General features: G+C 44.5%; 1 protein-coding gene across 2 annotated transcripts; it reads right to left on the reverse strand.

Annotated features, from left to right (window-relative positions):
• Positions 1–271: 271 nt before the first annotated feature.
• On the reverse strand, positions 272–7,905 carry HYAL1 (hyaluronidase 1). 2 transcript variants are annotated; one of them, XM_063123370.1, is made up of 3 exons: positions 6,548–7,905; positions 3,843–3,932; positions 272–918 (listed from the first exon to the last, which is right to left on the reverse strand). In XM_063123370.1, the coding sequence occupies exons 1-3, from the start codon at positions 7,475–7,477 to the stop codon at positions 604–606; spliced, it is 1,335 nt and encodes a 444-aa protein (XP_062979440.1). In that variant the 5' UTR covers positions 7,478–7,905; the 3' UTR covers positions 272–603. The 2 variants fall into 2 exon arrangements, with proteins under 2 accessions (XP_062979440.1, XP_062979439.1); XM_063123369.1 differs by lacking the exon at positions 3,843–3,932.
• Positions 7,906–21,013: the final 13,108 nt, after the last annotated feature.

Genomic DNA, 21,013 nt, shown 5'->3' on the forward strand with positions numbered 1-21,013 from the left:
TGTGCTTCCTTGACAGAAAGCTGAAGCTTGGCACATGTTCAATTCAAGACATTCTCCTAACTACTCGAAAAGTCTGAAAACAGATGTACGACTCTTGCTTGAAACACGTCTACACAGAATAATAGCCGGCTCCCTAAGAGAGCACTAGCACATTGTAATGGCAGCCAAGAATGCACAGTTACCAGTAATCTCTCTCTCTCTCACACGCATGCACGCACATGGATTCTCATGTGCGGTAATCGTTTTATTATATGTTATGGATTGGTGCCTTTCTTCAAAGGCTCTCCTTCTCAGACAATGTGTAGGTTTTGAGAGTAAAATCTTTCAGAAAGAAGCCAGGTGTGTGTTTCTGAGGTATGTATCCATGTGTGTGTGTGCATGCATCAGCACAAGTTGACCAGAAGATATATATAGCTATGATGAGATTCTCTAATACCAGGGAGGTGGGAATGAGTTATATAAATATATATTTTTAGAGAGCATATGCTTGTTATGTGTGCCTCTCTCGTGATTAAAAAATAAGCACGTATATCCATCCACCTAACCAACCTGCAGCAAATGTATGGACACGTTCAATGTTAGTCTAGGTTGAGTAGAGTCATTCTAGGCTGACTTCTTATCACACTGTAGTCCTTCCCAGCCACTATAACACTGGCACATGAATTCTTGGGCCATCTTGATTTTCTCCTCCTGTGACATCTGACCCGTCACAATGAAGCGTGACTCCACAGGCTGCCTCTTAATGGTGAAGCTGGCAGGACTGAGATGGAGAAAAGCCTCTGGGTGGTTCTCTTGCCGCACACAGCGTCCATTCTTGGAGCACAGTACCTGGCTGCACAGCCTGGTGCTGCTGGTCACATTGATAATGTATGGACCCAGGAGACTGTCCATGTATGACTTCAGGCAGAGACAAACTTCCTGAAAAGTGCAAAACGCAAGCCCAGAAAAAGGTGAGCTTGGACGGCAGAAATGCTTGGCTAGCCAGCAACAACTATGCTCCTTCAAGATATATGTACACTTCCCAGTGTAGGCTCAAACTACCTGGGCTAGCTGTTGCATCCCTTCCCAGAAGGTTTTATACATTTCTGAATAAACAATGTTTTGTAAAGTGATCGTGAAATTTCCAGTGCAGACTCCAATGGAAAACAAACCCTACTAAAGCTAGCTTGTTGTGATTATTGTAGTATTGTAGTAGTGTATTGTTAATTAATAATAATTAATAAATAATAAATAATAATTAATAATAATAAACTGCCATCTTGGCCCTGTGGGGAAGAAGAAAGACCGAGGGGACAGGAGCAGGCCGAGGAAACATCGGGGCCTGCTCCTGTTGGACTCTTCCCCCACCCCCACAGGGCAAACTGCCATCTTGGCCCTGTGGGGAAGAAGGAAGACCGAGGGGACAGGAGCAGGCCGAGGAAACATCGGGGCCTGCTCCTGTTGGACTCTTCCCCCACCCCCACAGGGCAAACTGCCATCTTGGCCCTGTGGGGAAGAAGGAAGACCGAGGGGACAGGAGCAGGCCGAGGAAACATCGGGGCCTGCTCCTGTTGGACTCTTCCCCCACCCCCACAGGGCAAACTGCCATCTTGGCCCTGTGGGGAAGAAGGAAGACCGAGGGGACAGGAGCAGGCCAAGGAAACATCGGGGCCTGCTCCTGTTGGACTCTTCCCCCACCCCCACAGGGCAAACTGCCATCTTGGCCCTGTGGGGAAGAAGAAGGACCGAGGGGACAGGAGCAGGCCGAGGAAACATCGGGGCCTGCTCCTGTTGGACTCTTCCCCCACCCCCACAGGGCAAACTGCCATCTTGGCCCTGTGGGGAAGAAGAAGGACCGAGGGGACAGGAGCAGGCCAAGGAAACATCGGGGCCTGCTCCTGTTGGACTCTTCCCCCACCCCCACAGGGCAAACTGCCATCTTGGCCCTGTGGGGAAGAAGAAGGACCGAGGGGACAGGAGCAGGCCGAGGAAACATCGGGGCCTGCTCCAGTTGGACTCCCCTCCTTCGGGAGCAGGACAATTCCATCAGCCCTTTTCACAGTCCACTTAATTTCTCTCTCTTTACCTCTTCCCTCCTGAACTCCTTTTCCTTGTGTGTCATGTCTTTATTAGACTGTAAGCCTGAGGGCAGGGACTGTCTTTTTTGCTGAGGAGCGGGGTATAAATATGATAAATAAATAAATAAATAAATAAATAAATAAATAAATAATAATAATAATAAAAAGCTAGCTAGAGTTGCCCGTTGTTTGTGAAAGGGAAATAATAATAAATATATATTAATACATTTATATCCTGCCTTTTCCTCTTGCAAGGGGCCCAGGGGAGCTTCCATGGTCCTCCCCCTCTCCATTTTATCCTCATGACAACCATGTGAGGTAGGTTAGGCTGAGGATCAATGATTAGCCCAAAGTGGCCCAGTGAGCTTCATGACCGAGTGGGGACTAGTACCCAGGTCTTCTGACCACACTGAGGCTGGCCTCTGTCACTTAAAGGTTTTGCAACACTGAACACCTCATAATCCTTCCCTTGCTGGCTGGGAATGATGGAAATTGCAATTCAGCACATCTGGAGGGCACCAGGTTGGGGTAGGCAACTATAATCACCTCCATACACATCCCAAGGTTGTTACCTTTCCATATGGAAGAAAGCCAAGCTGTGAACAGAGTCTAGGTCTGCTGAGCTCATGGCAATCATCCACACCCCAAGCAAGTCTTCTTGATTCAGATATCCCCATACGGTTGCAGGATCCCAGCTCCTGATTGTACCAGACTGCATTATCTTTAATGCTAGGCTTATTTATCTAGTCAAATTTCTATCCTTTTCCTTCAGAACCTCAGGGTGGCATACACAATTACTCCACTCACTCCTTAGGGAGAGAGAGTCTGGGTTCGGACAACACAATAACCAACAGTGGGTTAAATAATCACCGGTTGGTTAAGTAGTCAACAGTTGGTTATTGTGTCGTCTGTCAGGACTTTTTCACGTCACTGTTGATCACTTGGCCGAAATAACCAACGCAGGGGATGTATCAATCAAATGCACTGTTGACTAATAGTCATCTTGACGCTGGCCCTAATCCACACAACGGTCAATTAAAATCATGTCATGTGGGCAGTACCCCTCGATAATCAACCATGGAGTTGATTATTAATCCAACGTTGACTACTGCATTGTTCATATGCATTCAGAGAGTTGACTATCCCAAGACCACCCCAGTAAGTTTCATTCAGTGACGGAATTATTAATTGATAACCAGATTTCTATCCCCTGCAGTGTGGCACTGTTTGCCACAGTGGCTAGGAAACAAGAAGCATATTTTTAAATCAATTGTGTTAATGATCTTAAATGAATTGATTTATAGGACTGGAAAACATGGTTATGGATTTTAATTATCCTTGATTCTTACCAAAATTGCCAGTGTGTATTATACCTTGTCAAATCATCAATTTATGGATTGAGAGCTCTCATAAAGGCTTTTGGCTATATGCATAAAGTTTGGGTATTTGAACTGGTGACTCCCCATTCCTAGTGCAACACTCTCACCACTCTCATCACCAGAAGAAGAGCCCTGCTGGATCAGACCAAGGGTCTATCCAGTCCAGCATTCTGTTCCCACAGTGGTCCACCAGCTGCCCACAGGAAACCCACATGAGCAAGACACGAGTGCAACAGCCTCCTGCCCATGTTCCCCAGCAGCTGGTGTACATAGGCTTACTGCCTCTGATACTGGAGGTAGCATGTATCCATCAGGACTAAAGGGCATTGATAGCCTTGTGGGACGACCCGTGTGGGATAACCACATGAACTTCCCACTCCCCACCCTGCTCCTCTACACCACTCACCTGTGAATAACTGTACTGTGTACTCCCCCACAGAACGACTCCAGCAGCACCTTGAGAAGCGCTCTCACCAATAGTGTGGACAAGGTCCTCCTGCAGGACAAGTAGAAGCAAAAGAAAATAAGAGCACAACCATCTCCTGTTTCATATGTGAGCTTGAATAGCCATCCTTTGGTGCTACAAAGGAGATTTAGATCAGTCCTCCCCAACCTGGCACCCCAGATGTGTTGGACAGCAACTCCCATAATTCATAAGAACATCAGAAGTGCCATGCTGGATCAGACCAAAGGTCCATCTAGTCCAGCAGTCTCTTCACACAGTGGCCAACCAGCCATCAACCAGGGATGAACAAGCATGACATGGTGCAACAGCACCCTCCCACCCATGTTCCCCAGCCAGCCATTTTGGGAGCTGCAGTTTGAATACATCTGCAGGGGACCAGGTTGGGAAATCTGATTTAGACACTACTACTATTGGACAGCAATAGCCTTCCTTTGAGAATCTTGGCCATAGTAATGATTACATATTAGTTGGATTAAGAAATGATTTCTTAGTCGAACTTGTACCCTCCTTTGTTAACAAGATGCTCCCATTATTTGTAAAGGTCTAAGTGAAATGAGCTTACACTCCTTCTTCAATGTTTTTTTTAATTGACCTTTATCTGGCAGATGTCCATATCCATCTTTCAATGTTTCTATCTGATTGCCTCTCTCAAGCAATCACTCTAAAATTTCCTCCAAGATGTGTCAACACTATTATTACTGGATCCACTCTCATAGGCAAGCAATGATACTGAGTCATTTTCAAATTTCTCTCTTCCTGGCCAAGCCACTGCCAAATGATGATGCGCGTTCCTTTTCAGCTTTTTCAGAAACACCCCATTCTCTTTCTTTCGTCACTTCTTGCCTTGACTACCATACATCTGCCTGCTCACCAGTCTCCTATCATCTCTCCTTTTCAGCTAAGTCAAAAATAATCCCCCTCCTTCCTAGGACCTCACCACCCTTGCCTGTAAACTGAATCTCAGGCTCCCCTCACTGCTGCCTCAGCTTAAATTTGTTAATCCTTGTGTCTAAAGCAATGAATCTCCTTCTCCTTAGTTCTTTCCACCTTCTTCTCCTTAGTTCTCCTCCTGTTCTTTCCATTCTGATTAAGTAAGCACATCTTCTATCCCACCTTTCCTTCAGGACCCCAGGGTGGCATACACAGTTACTCCACTCACCCCTTAGAGAGGGAGAGACTGGGTTTGGACGACACAATAACCAACACTGGGTTAAATAATAAACGGTTGGTTAAGTAGTCAACAGTTGGTTATTGTGTCGTCTGTCAGGACTTTTCCACACCACTGTTGGTCACTTGGCCGAAATAACCAACGCAGGGGATGTGTCAATCAAACGCACTGTTAACTAATAGTCATCTTGACACTGGCCCTAATCCACACAATGGTCTATCTGATTGCCTCTCTCAAGCAATCACTCTAAAATTTCCTCCAGGATGTGTCAACATTATTATTACTGGATCCACTCTCATAGGCATGCAATAATTCTGAGTTGTTTTCAAATTTCTCTCTTCCTGGCCAAGCCATTGCCAAATGATGATGCTCGTTCCTCTTCAGCTTTTTCAGAAACAACCCATTCTCTTTCTTTCGTCACTTCTTGCCTTGACTACCATACATCTGCCTGCTCACCAGTCTCCTATCATCTCTCCTTTTCAGCAAAATCAAAAATAATCCCCCTCCTTCCTAGGACCTCACCACCCTTGTCCATAAAGTGAATCTCAGGCTCCCCTCACTGCTCACTTCTGCCTCAGCTTAAATTTGTTAATCCTTGTGTCTAAAGCAACAAGTCTCCTTCTCCTTAGTTCTCTCCACCTTCTTCTCCACCAGATTCCCCATGTACAACTTTATCCTATCTTTGAGCATCCTTCCATGCTATGGCTATTAATGTTAGAACATTTCTTTGTCATGTCACATTCTCTCTCTTCATTTGCATTTTTCCTTAAATGAATTTCTTCTGCAAAGTCTTTCCTGAACTGTCCTAAAATCACCTGATCCATTCTTCCTGCTATCAACTAACTCTTCCTATAACTTCCTATAATTTTTTATCAGCCCTTAGATTCTCTTTTCACCTTTGTCCTGTCCATATTACTGACAGATGTCAATCTATTAGGCGGACACTATGTTAATTTTATGTTTTGATATTAGTCGTAATAGACATTAATAATGATAGTAATATGTATTTTTAGTCTATTCCTCCCTCCCAAGGAATTTAGGGAAACAGGAATGTTTTGAGATTTTTATTCTGTAATGTTGTGAAAAACTTAAAATAAAAAAAAGATACTGATTTTCAGTAGATGTCCCATTCAAGACACAAGAATTTTCAATCTTGCCTCATTGAAATACAGAGCCTTGTTAACTTTCTATATTTCAATGACATAACATAAATTTGTTTAACCTGGAGCAACACTGATATTCATGTTTAGATGTTGGGGTAATATTATTTTCAAAAAGAAATATTAGAAAATGTTTGTCATGTCTACTGTTCGTTATCTGTAAAACTGCAGTAGCTGATGCTTAATGCTGACAGCACATTAAAGCCAAGACTTGAAGCACACTGACAGAGAAGTAGGTCTCACTTGCATGTGATTTTTTTTCAGTTAAATACGCATTGGAAAAGATCGATCAAATACTGAACTGGGAATAGGTTTACCTGTGAGAGGAAGTTCTGAGTGAAGTCATACACAATGGAAGCATAAGGTAAGACTGGGATGTTGCCATTCTCTGTCAAGTTCACAATCCTAAATGCCTCATGGACCCGATGACGGACAAACTCAAGAGTTTTGTTGTAGGAACTGAGCTCTTCGGAGAGATAAATGCTGGGATAAAGGGCTCTACTTTGGTTCCAGAGCCACTGCAATTCTTCGTTCCTCTGCTTCGCCATTTTTGGACATTCTCCTGTGTAATTGGCATATTTGTAGTCATAGTTATAGCAGCTGGGGTAGCTATAGAACCCCCAGAACCCTTCAGGTCTCAGGTCTTTGCCAAGAGCCAATGTCTTCTCCATGAACGCCCGACTATTTTGCTCAAATGCTAACCGGGCTGCCACGGTCACCTTATCAGCAGGCCAGTCAGGGTGCTGCTGCTTAACCAGCTCTATCGATCTGTTCTGATAGATTTTCATGGATCCCCAGTTACGAACCCACAAAGGACGCCAGCTCTCCCAGTCCACGACTGCCAGGCCTTTGAAGTCTGCCTCCAAAATGGACCCTTTAATGTCTTGTTGAGCCTTCCACAAATGATCTTTCAGACTGGCATTTTGGGGGATACCCCCATTGACTGCAGCCCCATCCACCGTGTAGTACGGATAATAGCCTAACTTGTCGCTGTAGAAAAGGGTAATATCACTCCCCATGAACGTTTCATTCTGGTTGGAGACCACATAAAAAACCTCCAAGTCAAGGGATACGTTGTAATTCTCTTGGCATATTTGACTGGGAGTATTCCAGACTGTGATGAATGGGTGATCCAGTACTACAGGGCCTCCTCCAGCCATTCCATGGTACCAAGCCATTGTGAAAACATTCAGAAAGCAGGCCCACATTGTCAAGTATGCCATAATAATCACGATATTGAAACACATTTCCCAAGTTACCTGGAAAGAGCTCCAGTCTTTTTGTCCCTTTCAAAACCACCAGCTTCTGTCTGACTTGTGCAAAAGGAATAACATGTTCATTCCAGCAAATAGGGAAGTGAATTTCAACAGAAGGGGAAGAAACAGTAGCTCTCAGAGTCAGCAGTTTTCCTCCTTACCCCAACTCTAGGATGAGGAAGCTGCAACAGAGGGGACCATGAATTCCTGCTAGTTTATTCTTTAATTTTCCTTTTGCATTTCCAGATTCTTCCAGAGATAAATCAAGTAGGAAATATACACCAGAGTACTGCAACGACCTATAAGGAAAATGTTGCTGTGACTCACCACTGACCTTCCATCTTTGCTTTTCCAGTGACTTTGGCAGACATTTTGGTGGAGCGCATCTTTGCCAGGATGGACAACAATATCCCTACACAAAACATTGTCCATGTCTTTGTTTTTCTCCTCCAGGTGGAGTCATTTTTCCTCTTATGAAATAATACAGAGTCACTCTGTAGCCCAAACAGGCATATTGGGTGTATCTAAGCAGACAAGATCCATTCGAATACAGCTTAAAGACTGATCTCCTATGGGAAAAATGGGAAAAGGCTAAAGTTAGGGTCAAGAGGCAAAACAGGGATTAAATAACGCCAATAATAGTACTGATATAGCATATTCAAGTGTCCAAAGCATTTCACATACAGTACATTGGGTTGTATCAACCTAGTTTAAGAAGGACAAACATTGGGTGCAACCCACTGGGCCTGTTCAGACAACATGCTAAGCCATGATTAGGCTGCTAACCCTTTTGCAGCAAATGGTTGGTGAGCATATTTAAACCGTGGTTATGTAGCCACCATGATTAGGAATAGTTCACATGACACACTAAGACATAATGTTTAGCTCAAAATGCTTAACCACCATGGCTTAGTGTGTCATCTGAACAGGATCGCTATCTCAGAAACCTTTACAACAGGCCCTGAAAGGAGCTTGACTAAAATTAAGATCTGGAAAGATTATTTCTTGGCTCATGGTTCACAATTGTAGCCATTTCACATCAGTAGAGGCAATCCAAAAGAGTTCAAGCTGCAGTGGTCTATTAACCCCACTAATGAGGCTTGCGTACAACAAAGTTTGCATACACTTATTATTATTATTATTATTTATTTATATAGCACCATCAATGTACATGGTGCTGTACAGAGTACAATTATACATACATCCATGAAAACATTACACAGAAGTCATACACTGCTAAGGCTTTGCAAAGCCTGAGACCTTATGTGAACCTTAAGTTAAGGCCAGTATCCCTGGTTGGTCAGCTTCTTCCAACGGAGTTATTTCTCAATTCCTTTTTGTTGTAATCTAGATTTATTTAACAACAGTCTGGCTATATGAGTTACTTTACAGCAAGGGTAAAGTACAAAAATACAACAAAAACCTCTCTGAGTCCCCCCTTCCATAATTTGAACCCTAATCTTACCTGAATTTTTGTTTATATGAACTGTACACCAAAAGCAGCAATACCACGTAGAGTTAGAATTCAACAGAACAAATCAGAGCAAAGGCTTCCCTTGGGCCATTAGTAGCAACAGACAGAGATAAAGAAGAGTCCATGACAGAGTCAAGCGGCTACTTCCAGCATTACACAAGCAGACTTGCCCTTGTACAATGGGCCTTCCCTTCCTCGTCTCACCCTGGCACGACCCCCAAATCTGCTCCACCAGTGCAGATTGGGGGCCCTTTGGGGCTGCAGGGGAATGGGGAGTCATTCTGTCCCACTGGCAGACAGACAGCATTGGATGCAACCCAAGAATTTTGCTCCATACTCTACAACCCAGGAAACTCAAAAGGTTGTGATCTTCCCCCTCTCTTACTACAATTGTAGACAAATAGGCAAAAGGTTCACATCATTTCCTACAAACTGTAGGCATTTGCTGTATTTCAAATAGGAAAAGTACGGGCAAGGTATGTAGGAACAGATCTTGAGGAAAGGCAGAAAGAGATACAAATTGAAGTAGTCTCACCTGATCGCTGGAAGCCCATGGTTTCTGATCTTTTAGGAATCATTCAATTTAACCATTTTTCTTGGCACAATTAACAGAGAATGCACCTCATTATCATACTCTCCTTTTTCTGCATCTCACGTAATCCAGGGAACCTGTGGCTCTCCCAAGATTGGACTATAAATCCCATCATCCCTAACCACTGCCTGGGGCAGATGGGAATTAGCATCCAACAATGCCTGAAGGGTCACAGGTTCTCCACCTACAATTTAGTCCATTCTTTAAAATCTCTCCCCCACCTTGGTGGTTGCAGGCTGCTCAGGCATTTAATCCCAGTACCATCACAAGACCAACTCACATGAATTCATTGGACTCTTTTCCTATGAGCCTGCTAGCCATTAGCAATCACTGTCTAACCACTGATGACTAAGAACATGATTTATATAACAGGGAGAAGACTGTAGAAAGAAACAAGCTCCCAGAACAACAACACTAAAATGGAGGAAGTGGCCCATGGGGACACCCACATAGTTAAGAGCATTGGGGGAGATTCTAGGAAATGACATGAGCTTTCAAGGCAAGAGTATCTGGTCAAGAGGGAAGGGCTCCTGCAGCTTTAACTGTTGACATGATGAAGAGGGAATTTCATGAGGTGGTTAGTGAATACAAATGACACCTGCTGAAATTCCCTTTTCTTAACAACTGTTAAAGAGACAGGAGCTCTATGCTCCTTTCCATATGGTCACCCTAGCACATAAGCCCCCCCCCCCCCCGCATCACAGTTGCACCAGGCCCCATAAACCCTTGGGGTGGCCTTGCAAAGCTGTTCATGGGGGAGGCCCAGAGGGGGCACCAAAGGCATTCCTGGGCCAGGGCGCTAGTTATCCTAGAGCCAACCCTGTGCGTGTGCACTATTCATGTACATGTAGCTTTACAAAGTCTAAAGCAAGAAGGCAAGATCTCGCCCCAAGACATTTACAAGCGAAAGACCGACAGAGGAATGAGCAACAATGAGGAAGGAAAGAGATCATTTATATTGTATAAATCATAAGATGTGTTCGGGGTTGCATTGAGTCATTTTGCCCTGAACTAGGCGCGGACAGGCGTCGGTCACTTCGAGAAGTTTCCGACAGAGAGGCGTTGGGTGGGGGTGGGTGGGGGTTAGCCCTTAATACCTGGGAACTGAACCCGGAATATAGATATTAAAAGGTGCGGCTGTACTAAATTATTCCCCTCCCGAACTATACAGCGCGTTTTCTGCTTGCAGGATTAGGGCTCTTGCAGAATTCTGAATTTCTTGGCAATGGTTTGCACAATCAGGACGAGTCCGGCCAGGAGGTCCTTCCTGCTACGAAGGCGGGAGGCTCCCACGAAGAGGAGGTGGACGCCGTGCAACAAAAGCTCCCCCATAGCCCCCAAAAAGTGTAATTAATCAATCCATCAACAACCCATATACGCTCAAACAACTCACCGGCTCCCGGAGAAGTGGAATATTCCCCAACCCCGCCCCTTTCCCAAACTTTCCGCCAATGAGGATGGAACGGGGGGGACGTCATTTCCAAGACGCCTTGGCTGGGGCACGTGGACGTTCGCTCGTTCACGCGGCTGAAAGCGGGGAGCGGCAACCACTGGTCTGAATGAGCTCTCTCTCAGTCATCGTTACATTGGCTGAAGGGGATTAGGAAGAAAGGACCAAGGGCCGGGAGCGTTTCTCGAGGGCCATTCCCAAGCGGCTCTTAGGGAGAGACGCGAGTGTTGGCCTGTACGTGCTTCGTTGCTGGTCGCCCCTCTGTCGTCGGATTGGCCCACACTGATCCAATGTTTACCTTTACCAAGGTGGCGCCCCCGCGCCGGGAACCCTACGGCTGTCAACCCAAAAGAGGAGGAGTCTGACTCCACGGTTGACCAAGCGTCACGCGTTCCCACTGTACACGTGTAAAAGCTCATGCTGCCGCACAACGTCCTGGGCGGGGTGGAGAGTACTCATCGGGCATGGGCGCCCCCGCACCCCCCGTGTGGGTTCAGGAAGAAGGTTTTGGAGGCCGGGGCCAGGTGTGGGCCATTGATCGGCAGAGGGCAGCACAGCTCGCCCGCATTCCTGCCTCCTGAGTGTGCAGCTCATTAGAAAAGCAGCTGGCCAAAAACCTGAAAAGGGGGGGGGGGTGAGGCGGGCGAAGAACAAATCCCTCTTTCCTCCGGAGTCTGGTTTCTATTATGCAGCCAACCCCGCTTGCTCGGGCTGAGAGGAGGAGGCGGCGGGAGAGATTCTGCGAAAGGAAACAATTAAGCGCTCCAGCTTCTGGAGACAGACCCGGGGCTCTGCTGGAGATCACGGTGGAGGCTTAACTCTTCGCTCTCCGGAAGGAACACGCGGCCTGCAGGGGGACGGTGGCTAAAGGGGGGCTCTTCCCCGCGAGGCTCACCTCGCCCAATTGAGTCTTTAGTGAAGCTCTGGGCAAACGAGTAGCTGCTTCATGGGCGCAGCGCTGTCGGAAGAGGGGTCTTTCTTGCGGAGATGCAAACGCGCAGCAACTTAAACTACTAGTAAATGAGAAAATCGAACGACAGAATGGTTCGATGGACATTGCGCTGTACTTAAAGCTACAAAACGGTGCTTTAACCTGCGGACCCAGTTAGGGTTAGCAGCATTTCCCGCCCCCCGGGATAGACTTCTGTACTCCTTTTAAACGCTGCATGACAGACAAAAGTTCAAGAGACCCATCTTGCCCTGGTGCCCGCTACCCCCTCCCCAGCACGCACGTGATTATAAAGTGACGGGGAAAGCTGCACTTGTTCCTTTTCTGATTGTTATGCAGCTGTTAGGAGTCCTGCTAGGAAAAGAGGAGGGGGGAGTGGCAACTTGAATCCAAGCTCTAAGTGAGTGATGGTCTTTAATGTCATTTAGGCTTTATTTGAACCAGCCTCAGCCCTGGAAATTTTCTAATGTTAGGGCTTAGCTTTCAGTCATGCAAAGTAAATATAGTGCCTCCTAACATGAGCAGAGTGCTCCCCCTCACTACACCATTTAATCTCTGATACCAAAGGACAGGTCTTCCCAGGCAGATAATTTAGGTACAATCCATCTGTCACTTTAAAAACAAACAAAAACCCAGCCGGCTTTTTTTGCAGTTGAAAGGCGCACTGCACACATTCAGATACTTTGCCATAGGCCGGTGTTTCCTGGAGGAAAGGTAATCCTCGTAGCTCAAGGCACTGCAGTGTTTGACTACAAGGGTTGCTGGCCCTTTAGACACTGCCTGTTACCCAGCCTTACTTTCTTCGTCCATACCATACATCTTTATTGTGATCCATAAAAAAACAAGAATCAAACATTAAACATCAGACAGTTAGAGTTATTGTCAACTTTCGTCTAATACACACAGAGCTCTAATCCTGGCCACCACTGTAAGAAATTTAGCAACAGCCAAAGTTATTTTTGAGGACTTATCTTCCAACAGAAACTTAACATAAAATTTGTCTGAACTTCTGGACAGTTTACTTAACAATGGGGTGATCATAAGATGATGGACCTGATTATAAAAGCTACAAGACAGAATCGCAAAGTGGAACAGCTGATTCAAGCCAGCTAATTAGTTGGATCAATGCTGTGAATAGCTGGGATCAATTACCACAACTAATTCAGTTTTATAGACTGAATTTCTTTCTGTCCAGCTCCCTAAAACATGTAATTAAATTCATGGGATGCTACCCAAACTGGGCTATGAAGAGGTCCGGGAAATACCTTGTAACACACCTCCAGTCAAAAAGCACACCGCACCAATCTTCCTGCCACTCATGGATGTGGTCCTAGAAAGGCTTCTGTGCCTTTAACAGTGGTGAAGAAAGAGGAAATTCAGCAGGTGAAGCTTTACGCCTGCCTGTATTTGCATGCGAAAAGAGGCCTCCTGCTGTATTTGTGCTTGCCAGCTCTTTTGGGGCTGGGGGAGTTGTCAACCCCAGTCTTCCCAAACTTCTTATACTCTGCTTATCCTTATTCCTCCTATCATTCCTTATTTTCCCCCAAACTGCTGCCTGGGCCTACAGCTAAGAAAAAAACTTTTTGGCTCATCTTCTCCACTTCTTGGAGAGGTAGAAAGTTCTAGGGTAGCTTCATAAGGCAGTTTTCCTTTGGCAGGGAAATTGCTTGGGCTTAGATAGAAGTTTTTATGGCACTGTCAAGAGGAACACATTTATTGTGCTTGAGTACTAGAATGCACTTCATGAGATGCGTGTGCCAAAGGGGATTCTAACCCATGATAACCTATGCCATAACAAATTCGTTAAACACAAAGGCACTACAAGATTCTTCATTGCATTTGAAGCAGCATACTAATAAGCTCTCCTCTCTGGGGGATTAGATGGTATTTTTAAATATCTGTTTATTTACAAATATACAAGTTAAGCCGAGATAGGGGGTGCTAGGCTCAAAGCAGCTCCTCTCCCAAAAAGCAATAGCAGCACCTCTGAAGCCTTGAAACTCAAACCTTGTTTTTCCATTGCCAAATTTGGATTATCCCAATGGGCCCTCCACATAAACATAGGCAGATGGGTGTAACACATTCCAGGAACTTGGACAGTTCTGTGCAAATGCATTTACTGAGTATCTTATCATGTACCCTTGCCTCTCCCCGTGTTGTTTCTTCTTCCCTAACGATAAAGAACAGCCCTGCTGGATCAGACCAAGGGTCCATGTAGTCCAGCACTCTGTTCACACAGTGGCCAACCAACATTTGACCATGGACCCACAAGCAGGACACAGTGCAACACCCTCCTGCCCATGTTCCCCAGCAAGCGGCTTACTGCCTCTGATACTGAAAGTAGCCCAAAGCCATCAGGACTAGTGGCCCTTGATCGCCTTCTCCTCCAAGAATTTATCAAACCCTCTTTTAAAGCCATCCAAATTGGTGGCCATTACTATATCTTGTGATAGTGAATTCCATAGTTTAACTATGTGCTATAAAGTTCAGAATAAAGATACTTCTCATTGCTCTTAGGAAGATCTTCCTATTTCTAATGCAGAGTGTGCTCCAACAATAATTTGACCACCATCCCTGCCCCACCACCAATACTCCCAAAAGACTTTTTCCAGTAGTGATGGTGCAATATCTTGGCTGCACCTTACAGGCAGAGAGCAATAGGATTGCTTCAGATAGTCCTTTTTTTAAAAAAAAAATCTGGCTATATCAGTAGACTACAGAGAAGAGATCAGCCTCTGAAGAATCTAAAAGGGGACAAAGTTCACACAATGATGTAAGAGTCATGTCGCTAATAACATTACACAAAGAATATCCATCAAATGAGATGGAGAATCTGGTGAACTGTGTCCTCTGAGGTTAATTCCCCCTCCCTCATGATCCTCTAAGCTGCAAGGGAGCAGACCCCTCAGGGCTTAAATGCTGCTCTCCACTCTGTTTGGGGATCTGGCCCATCTGCAAATGGCACAACCCCTTTAATAGCAATGAGAGATGTGACGCTTGTGCAGTCACTTTGAGTTCTGGAGAAATGTAACTTAGCAGGAAAACGTGCGGACTACACAGCAAATGAGAAAAGAATGTGTGTTTATTGTACAAAGAGACGACAACCCACACATCCTGATTATGTAGGAAGGATCTAAAGACTGTGCCAACTGGAATCGCCAGTAGATGTCTCCATCAATCTAGATTGTATGATTAAGAACTGCTCTATTGGGTATAATGTAACTGAGTTTAGGGAAAGGAGATAATTACTGGGCTTCTTTGAATGACATTCTGTAAACTTTATGTTCAAACACATTCTACAAATTAAGTGATATAACTGTTCTTCCGTGGGAACTCCTTTTAAACCTCCAAACATGGATTGTGTCCAGTCCCAGTTACTACAGCGAGCCTTTGATAGATCACCTTACAAAACTTGTAGAAAGGAAAGTAGCAAGAGATAGAACCTATCCTAGGTACTGTCCCACTCTGGGTCTAAATGTAACCACTGCTATAGGCATGTAATTTAGAGACTTGGAAGCTGATTGTTCAAATTCAAACCCAGATCAAGCGTTTGCCATGGTAAGACCAAACTTTTATAACATATAAAAGATCTGTTTGCTTTGCCCTCTTGGTGTGTGGTTCCATGGAGGTGTCTCCACAGTACAACAAATTTGTTCTGCTCTGAATGCTAATGAAGCACTTTGGCAATAGGGGAGCAAACTGTCCATCTGGTGTTGATCAGGAAGATATAAGTTCTGTTTTCCCCCCCTAACATTTCAACAACTTTCAGGAAACCCAATGCACAGTTAACACTGCTTATGCTTCCTGTCCTGGAATACAGTGAAAATACTAATACAGCTTCCTTTAAAAGTGACCTATCCTTGTTTTAGATATGTCTTATGTCTATCAAAGCTCTCTTGGCACATTGGAAAAAAAATAGCATTGCAGCAGTTCTTGGCATCTAAATTTGCCAGATGTTGCTAGACCCAAATGCTGACAATTATTTTTGACCCATAAAGATTCTGTTGGCGGGGGAAACTAGACCAAACTGTACTGCATAGATCAGCCCCTGACATCTAGTAAGGGGCCTGGATTCAGAGTTAAGAAGGAAGAGTAGATTCTGTTGTATAGCCTAAAATATTCAAGACGGCTATTGTAGCAAAACAAAGGGGCTCAGAATCCTTGCCTTCCTGAAACAATAATGGTTATGATGGGTGGGAGCAATCTTTGTTGGCCTCCCCTGGTGAGAAAGCCTGTAAATGAAGGTGGGTGGAAGGAGAGGAGCATTCAACATTCTTGGCATGTGCATCAGAGGAAAGAGAAAACAAGCACTCTAATGTAGGGGGTCTGATTCCCTCTCCCTCCTACTGGAGTTAATCTCTGAAACTTTCCAGATTCTTTTTAATAAATGCATTTTTACTGCTGAACTCACACTAGTACCAATCCAATGTCAATAATACAATATCCTGAAATGAAGGGGGTAACTTTATTACCAGAAGGGAAGACATTATCTTCACGCTGCTGCTTGACCCTTAAAAAAGAAAACAGGAAGGATGTGTGCTGCGTTCACACCCTTCGTTGAACTAAGTTTAGTTTCCCATTCCTCATAAGGGAGATGATGCTCAAAAGATGGTCTTGCTCATGTTTAGTACTTTTTAAGAAAGGGCCGGAGGCTTGCGGGATCTGTTTTCTGTTTTGTATACTAGAAGCCCAAGATCCACCAAACGGAGCCTGGTTCATAACACATAGTACTTTAGATTAAAGAACTCTGAGCCCAGAAATTTATTATGAGTACCAGAACTGAACAGAGCTCACAAAAATCCTGTTCTGGTGACCCTACGCTCTCTTCATTTCAGCAGTGTAATTTAGGAGAGAGCTGGAGAAGAAGAGAGAAAATAATTTTATTGCTGCTGCTTTCAAACAGTTTGGAGCTCCTAATCCTTGCCCATCTACTGTAAACCAACTAGAGATACCGTATTTCTTTGATTCTAAGACGCACTTTTTTCCCCATATAAGCATCTCTAAAAACAGGGTGCGTCTTAGAATCGCAGGTGTGATTATTATTCTTAGAATCAAAACTTTTTTCTGTTGTTGGTACTGAAATTAGTGTGCGTCTTACAATCGATGGCGTCTTACAATCGAAGAAATACGGTATATCTACAGCCCACCCTAAAGAACTAAAAGAAAAGGAGGGAAAAGGAAGTAAAACTTTAAAAATCCACCAAGTTGCAGGATGGGATGGTGGGATAAGATGCAATGGAAGTGTTACCTGGAGGAAAGTCATTTGGGTTTCACGTAAAAAATAAAAAAGAGTAATATATTTGTTGGTCAAAACACGCCCATAAATAATCTGGAAAGGCCTTAATTCAGCTACAATATTATAGATTCTTTTTCAACAAATCTTACAGGCTGTTTTCATAGAAGTCCCGCTGAGTTTAGCAGGGCTTACTCCTAAGTAAGTGTGTATAGGGCTGCAGCCTTACTGTAGTAATCAGTTGCAAACATGGAGATACGTCTCTAGATCAGCCTTCCCCAGATTCCAATGTTCAGATGTTTTGGACTTCAACTCCCATCAGCCCCAGCTAGCATGGCAAATCATCAAGAATGCTAGGAATTTTGGTCCAAAATATCTGGAGGGCAGCAAGTTAAGTACAGCTGCTCTAAATAATTTCTAGACCAGGTAGTTCAAACTACATTAAGTAGTGCCTCTCTTAAGTTCCAGTCTGTACTCCCCTCCCTCAAGTTTAATTTGGAATCCATTTCACAACCCACTAAGATTGGCTGGAACATGACCGAAGGGAGGGAGGCAGTTGTTGTGCAAGCTCTCAACCCACCCACTAACTCAGTTGATGTGCTATATAACTTTTATTTCTGTCTTTCTCTTTCACTCACACATGCTTAACCACTGTTGCCAGATATGTGCAAATTCTCGCATGAGACCTTTTATACTCTTACATACTGGTCTATCAGAATTATTATTTATTTTTCAGACTTGCTCAGGACCAAATGAAATTAATTCCATGATAGGAACACTGCTCTCCCATCCCCCACTGCTGCAATAAAAAAACCCGAACTGGCCCTTGGTGTCGCACTAAGGTGGAGAGTATATATACAATGAAACCATAATATTTAATGTACAAAAAAGTAAAATAAAGATTAACAATAATATCACATCAAAAGTGCAATAGCATATTGCACAGATCACTGTGTGTCTAAAACTTCAAAGAAAGAGTTTGAAGTTTTAGACACAGTGATCTGTGCAATATGCTATTGTACTTTTAATGTGATATTATTGTTAATCTTTATTTTACTTTTTTGTACATTAAATATGATGGTTCATTGTATATATACCCTTAACTTTTGGTTGAGCATTGTGTTTTTGTTTGTTAAGGACTACACCTCCTTTTTCCCTTTTCTTTTTTGCTATTTGCACTAAGGTGGAGAGCCATAGTAGCAATGCTTACTATGGCCAGCAAGCCTCAAGCTCGAATGTGAGTGAAAGAATGTGCTGGATGCTCATGGTGAGTGAGAAAGACAGATTTCTCTGCTTTACTGCTGCTTCCCTGCTGTGAGGTGGTTTGTTGTGCAAAAATGATTATGGTTGCATCTCCCATCCTATATAGTGCCTATAGAAGCAGAGTTAGAAGACAGGACTTCCTCTTCCATCACCATTGTTCTAGGTGGGCTGTAGGCTGCTTACTTTCTTTGGCAGTGGAACTGGGGAAGTGGTGCATGAACAAGGGAGAGGTGGAATTCACACAACACACTAACCCACTATGGGTTGTCTGAACACAGCTTGTTTTCTGCAGTGTGGGTTATTGTGTTTCTGAATGCAGCACGTTTTCCACAGAGTGGCTTGTTAACCATGCAGCGTGGTTTATTTAGGATGACCGTATGAAAAGGAGGACAGGGCACCTGTTTCTTTAACAGTTGCATAGAAAAGGGAATTTCATCAGATGCCATTTGTATGCATGCAGGACTTGGTGAAATTCCCACTTCATCACAACATTTAAAGCTGCAGCAGCCCTGCCTAGCGTGACCAGATACAAAAGAAGGGAGGGCTCCTGCAGCTTTAACTGTTGTGATGAAGAGGTGCTGCTGCATGCATGCAAATGACACCTGCTGAAATTCCCTTTTGTATGCAACTGTTAAAGATACAGGAGCCCTGTCCTCCTTTCCATATGGTCACCCTAGTTTATTTTTCTTGAACAGGTCACCTTGAGAACCTATGGCTTGTGTTGGGCTGTTCAGGGTGGTTAGCAAGTCACACTGCGTAAGTTAACAAGCAACCCTGCTGAAAAAGCATTGCGTTCAGTCAACATGATAAACTGCCCTGTGGAAGGAGTGCTGAATTCAGACAACCCATGGTTCAACAACAATCCATACTGGGTTAGCAAGTTGTGTGTGAACACAGCCAGAGAGAGAGAGCTGAGAATGGGAATCCTAAACTAGGATCCTTTTAAATTAGGTTAGGTGTGAAGGGAAGCTGGCATGTCTGAGGGGAAACTACAAATTACCATACTGATGTGTCTCTTTGCAGAGGTGACTTGTCTTACTGTGCTGCTGTGAAAGAGGAGGAGTGCAAGAAGGGGGTAAATTTGGAGCTCTACAGCAGGATAAGAAAAGAAAAGAAAAAAACCTTGGGAAAAGTAAAGCTCTGAGACAAGGATTCCAAACTGATAATCTCTCAACTGTTGCAAAGGCCGCTGATGTTGTTTGGAGCAAGTGAAATTCCAAGCATTAGGCTGTCAACATTGGCACTGCTGTCCTTGGTTAGAATTCACCACTCAAGCCCCCTTTTCCATACTAGAACCAAGGCTGTGAGTGCCCGTGGCCACAAAGGGAAGGCTGGTGGTTGTTTAGTAGCATTAGCATAAACGAGCCCCACACACGGGCAGGGGGTGGGGAGAGGAGGGAAGAGGGATTCCAATGATCCACAGGGGGAGAATTTCAGTCCCCCTACAGAAGCGCCATCTAGGTCAGCATGAGCAGGGATGTGTGGGATTTGCCTTTTTGCTATCAGTGGCACCAGCGCTCACTTGGATTGATCTTTTAACTCTCAGAAACTTCAAGGTAATGGAATCTACCCCCTCATTACTTCTCTTTCTTAGGTCTCTAAGCCCTTCTTATGCCATAGCATCATGGTGAAGCTGCCATGGATTAGATTAGATATAGATATATGACACACTTTGTCATATATTGAGCCAAAATAATGCCAGCTCACGTTCTCTTCATGCTGAGGCTAGCTGCTTATCACTTCGTTTCATGGGGACTAGATTTGATTTGCAGATAATAATCCATTTAGCCTTGAACAAAGAGAAATGGCTTAAGCAAGACATTCATGAAGAATAAAGCAAAGAAATGAAATGTCGTGCTTTGGCCTCCCATTGTACAACACCCACTTAGCATCTGTAGCCTAATCTATCATGTGGAGTTGACGGAGCGCCATGTGCCCTGCTCTAGTCTACATGATGGAGGACAGAAGAGGCACATTAAACTCAGACACTGCCAGTCTCTGAGGAATGAAAAAGCAGCAGTGTGGGGGCCAGGGCAAACTAAGTGCTATGGGGAAGGCAAGGGAGACCGGAGCCTACTATGGCTTGTGGGCTGAGAGACACCCGCCCCCCATCTGTTAGACTTTTAGCCTCATCTAGCCCAGTGCCTTGTCCTCCAGTTGGCAGCAGCTCTGCGGTGTCTCAGTCACAGGTCTTTCCCAGGGGGGATCTACACTACTGCTTTAAAGCGCTTTATAACAGTTTTGACAACTGTTGGGGCACAGGACACACTGCATATACAGGTTTCAAAACGTTTTCAAAGCGCTTTAAAAGCAGTAGTGTAGATCCCCCCCCCTCCCCAGTCCTGCTACTTGAAGTTCAAGTCTTTCTGCAAAATAAGCATATGATCTCCTGCTGAGCTAGGACCTCTCAACATGCTCTGTGCAAGGCCAGAGTGAGGATACAATACATCAGGAGAGGGGAAACTGTGGTCCTCCCAATATTGTTCGATGTTAGAGCCCGCCAACATGGCCAATGGTCAATGATGATGGGAGTGCAATCCAACATCTGGAGGCCCACAAGTCCCCC

Source organism: Elgaria multicarinata, chromosome 3, assembly GCF_023053635.1.
Source record: "Elgaria multicarinata webbii isolate HBS135686 ecotype San Diego chromosome 3, rElgMul1.1.pri, whole genome shotgun sequence".
In the NCBI taxonomy this organism is placed as follows: domain Eukaryota; kingdom Metazoa; phylum Chordata; class Lepidosauria; order Squamata; family Anguidae; genus Elgaria; species Elgaria multicarinata.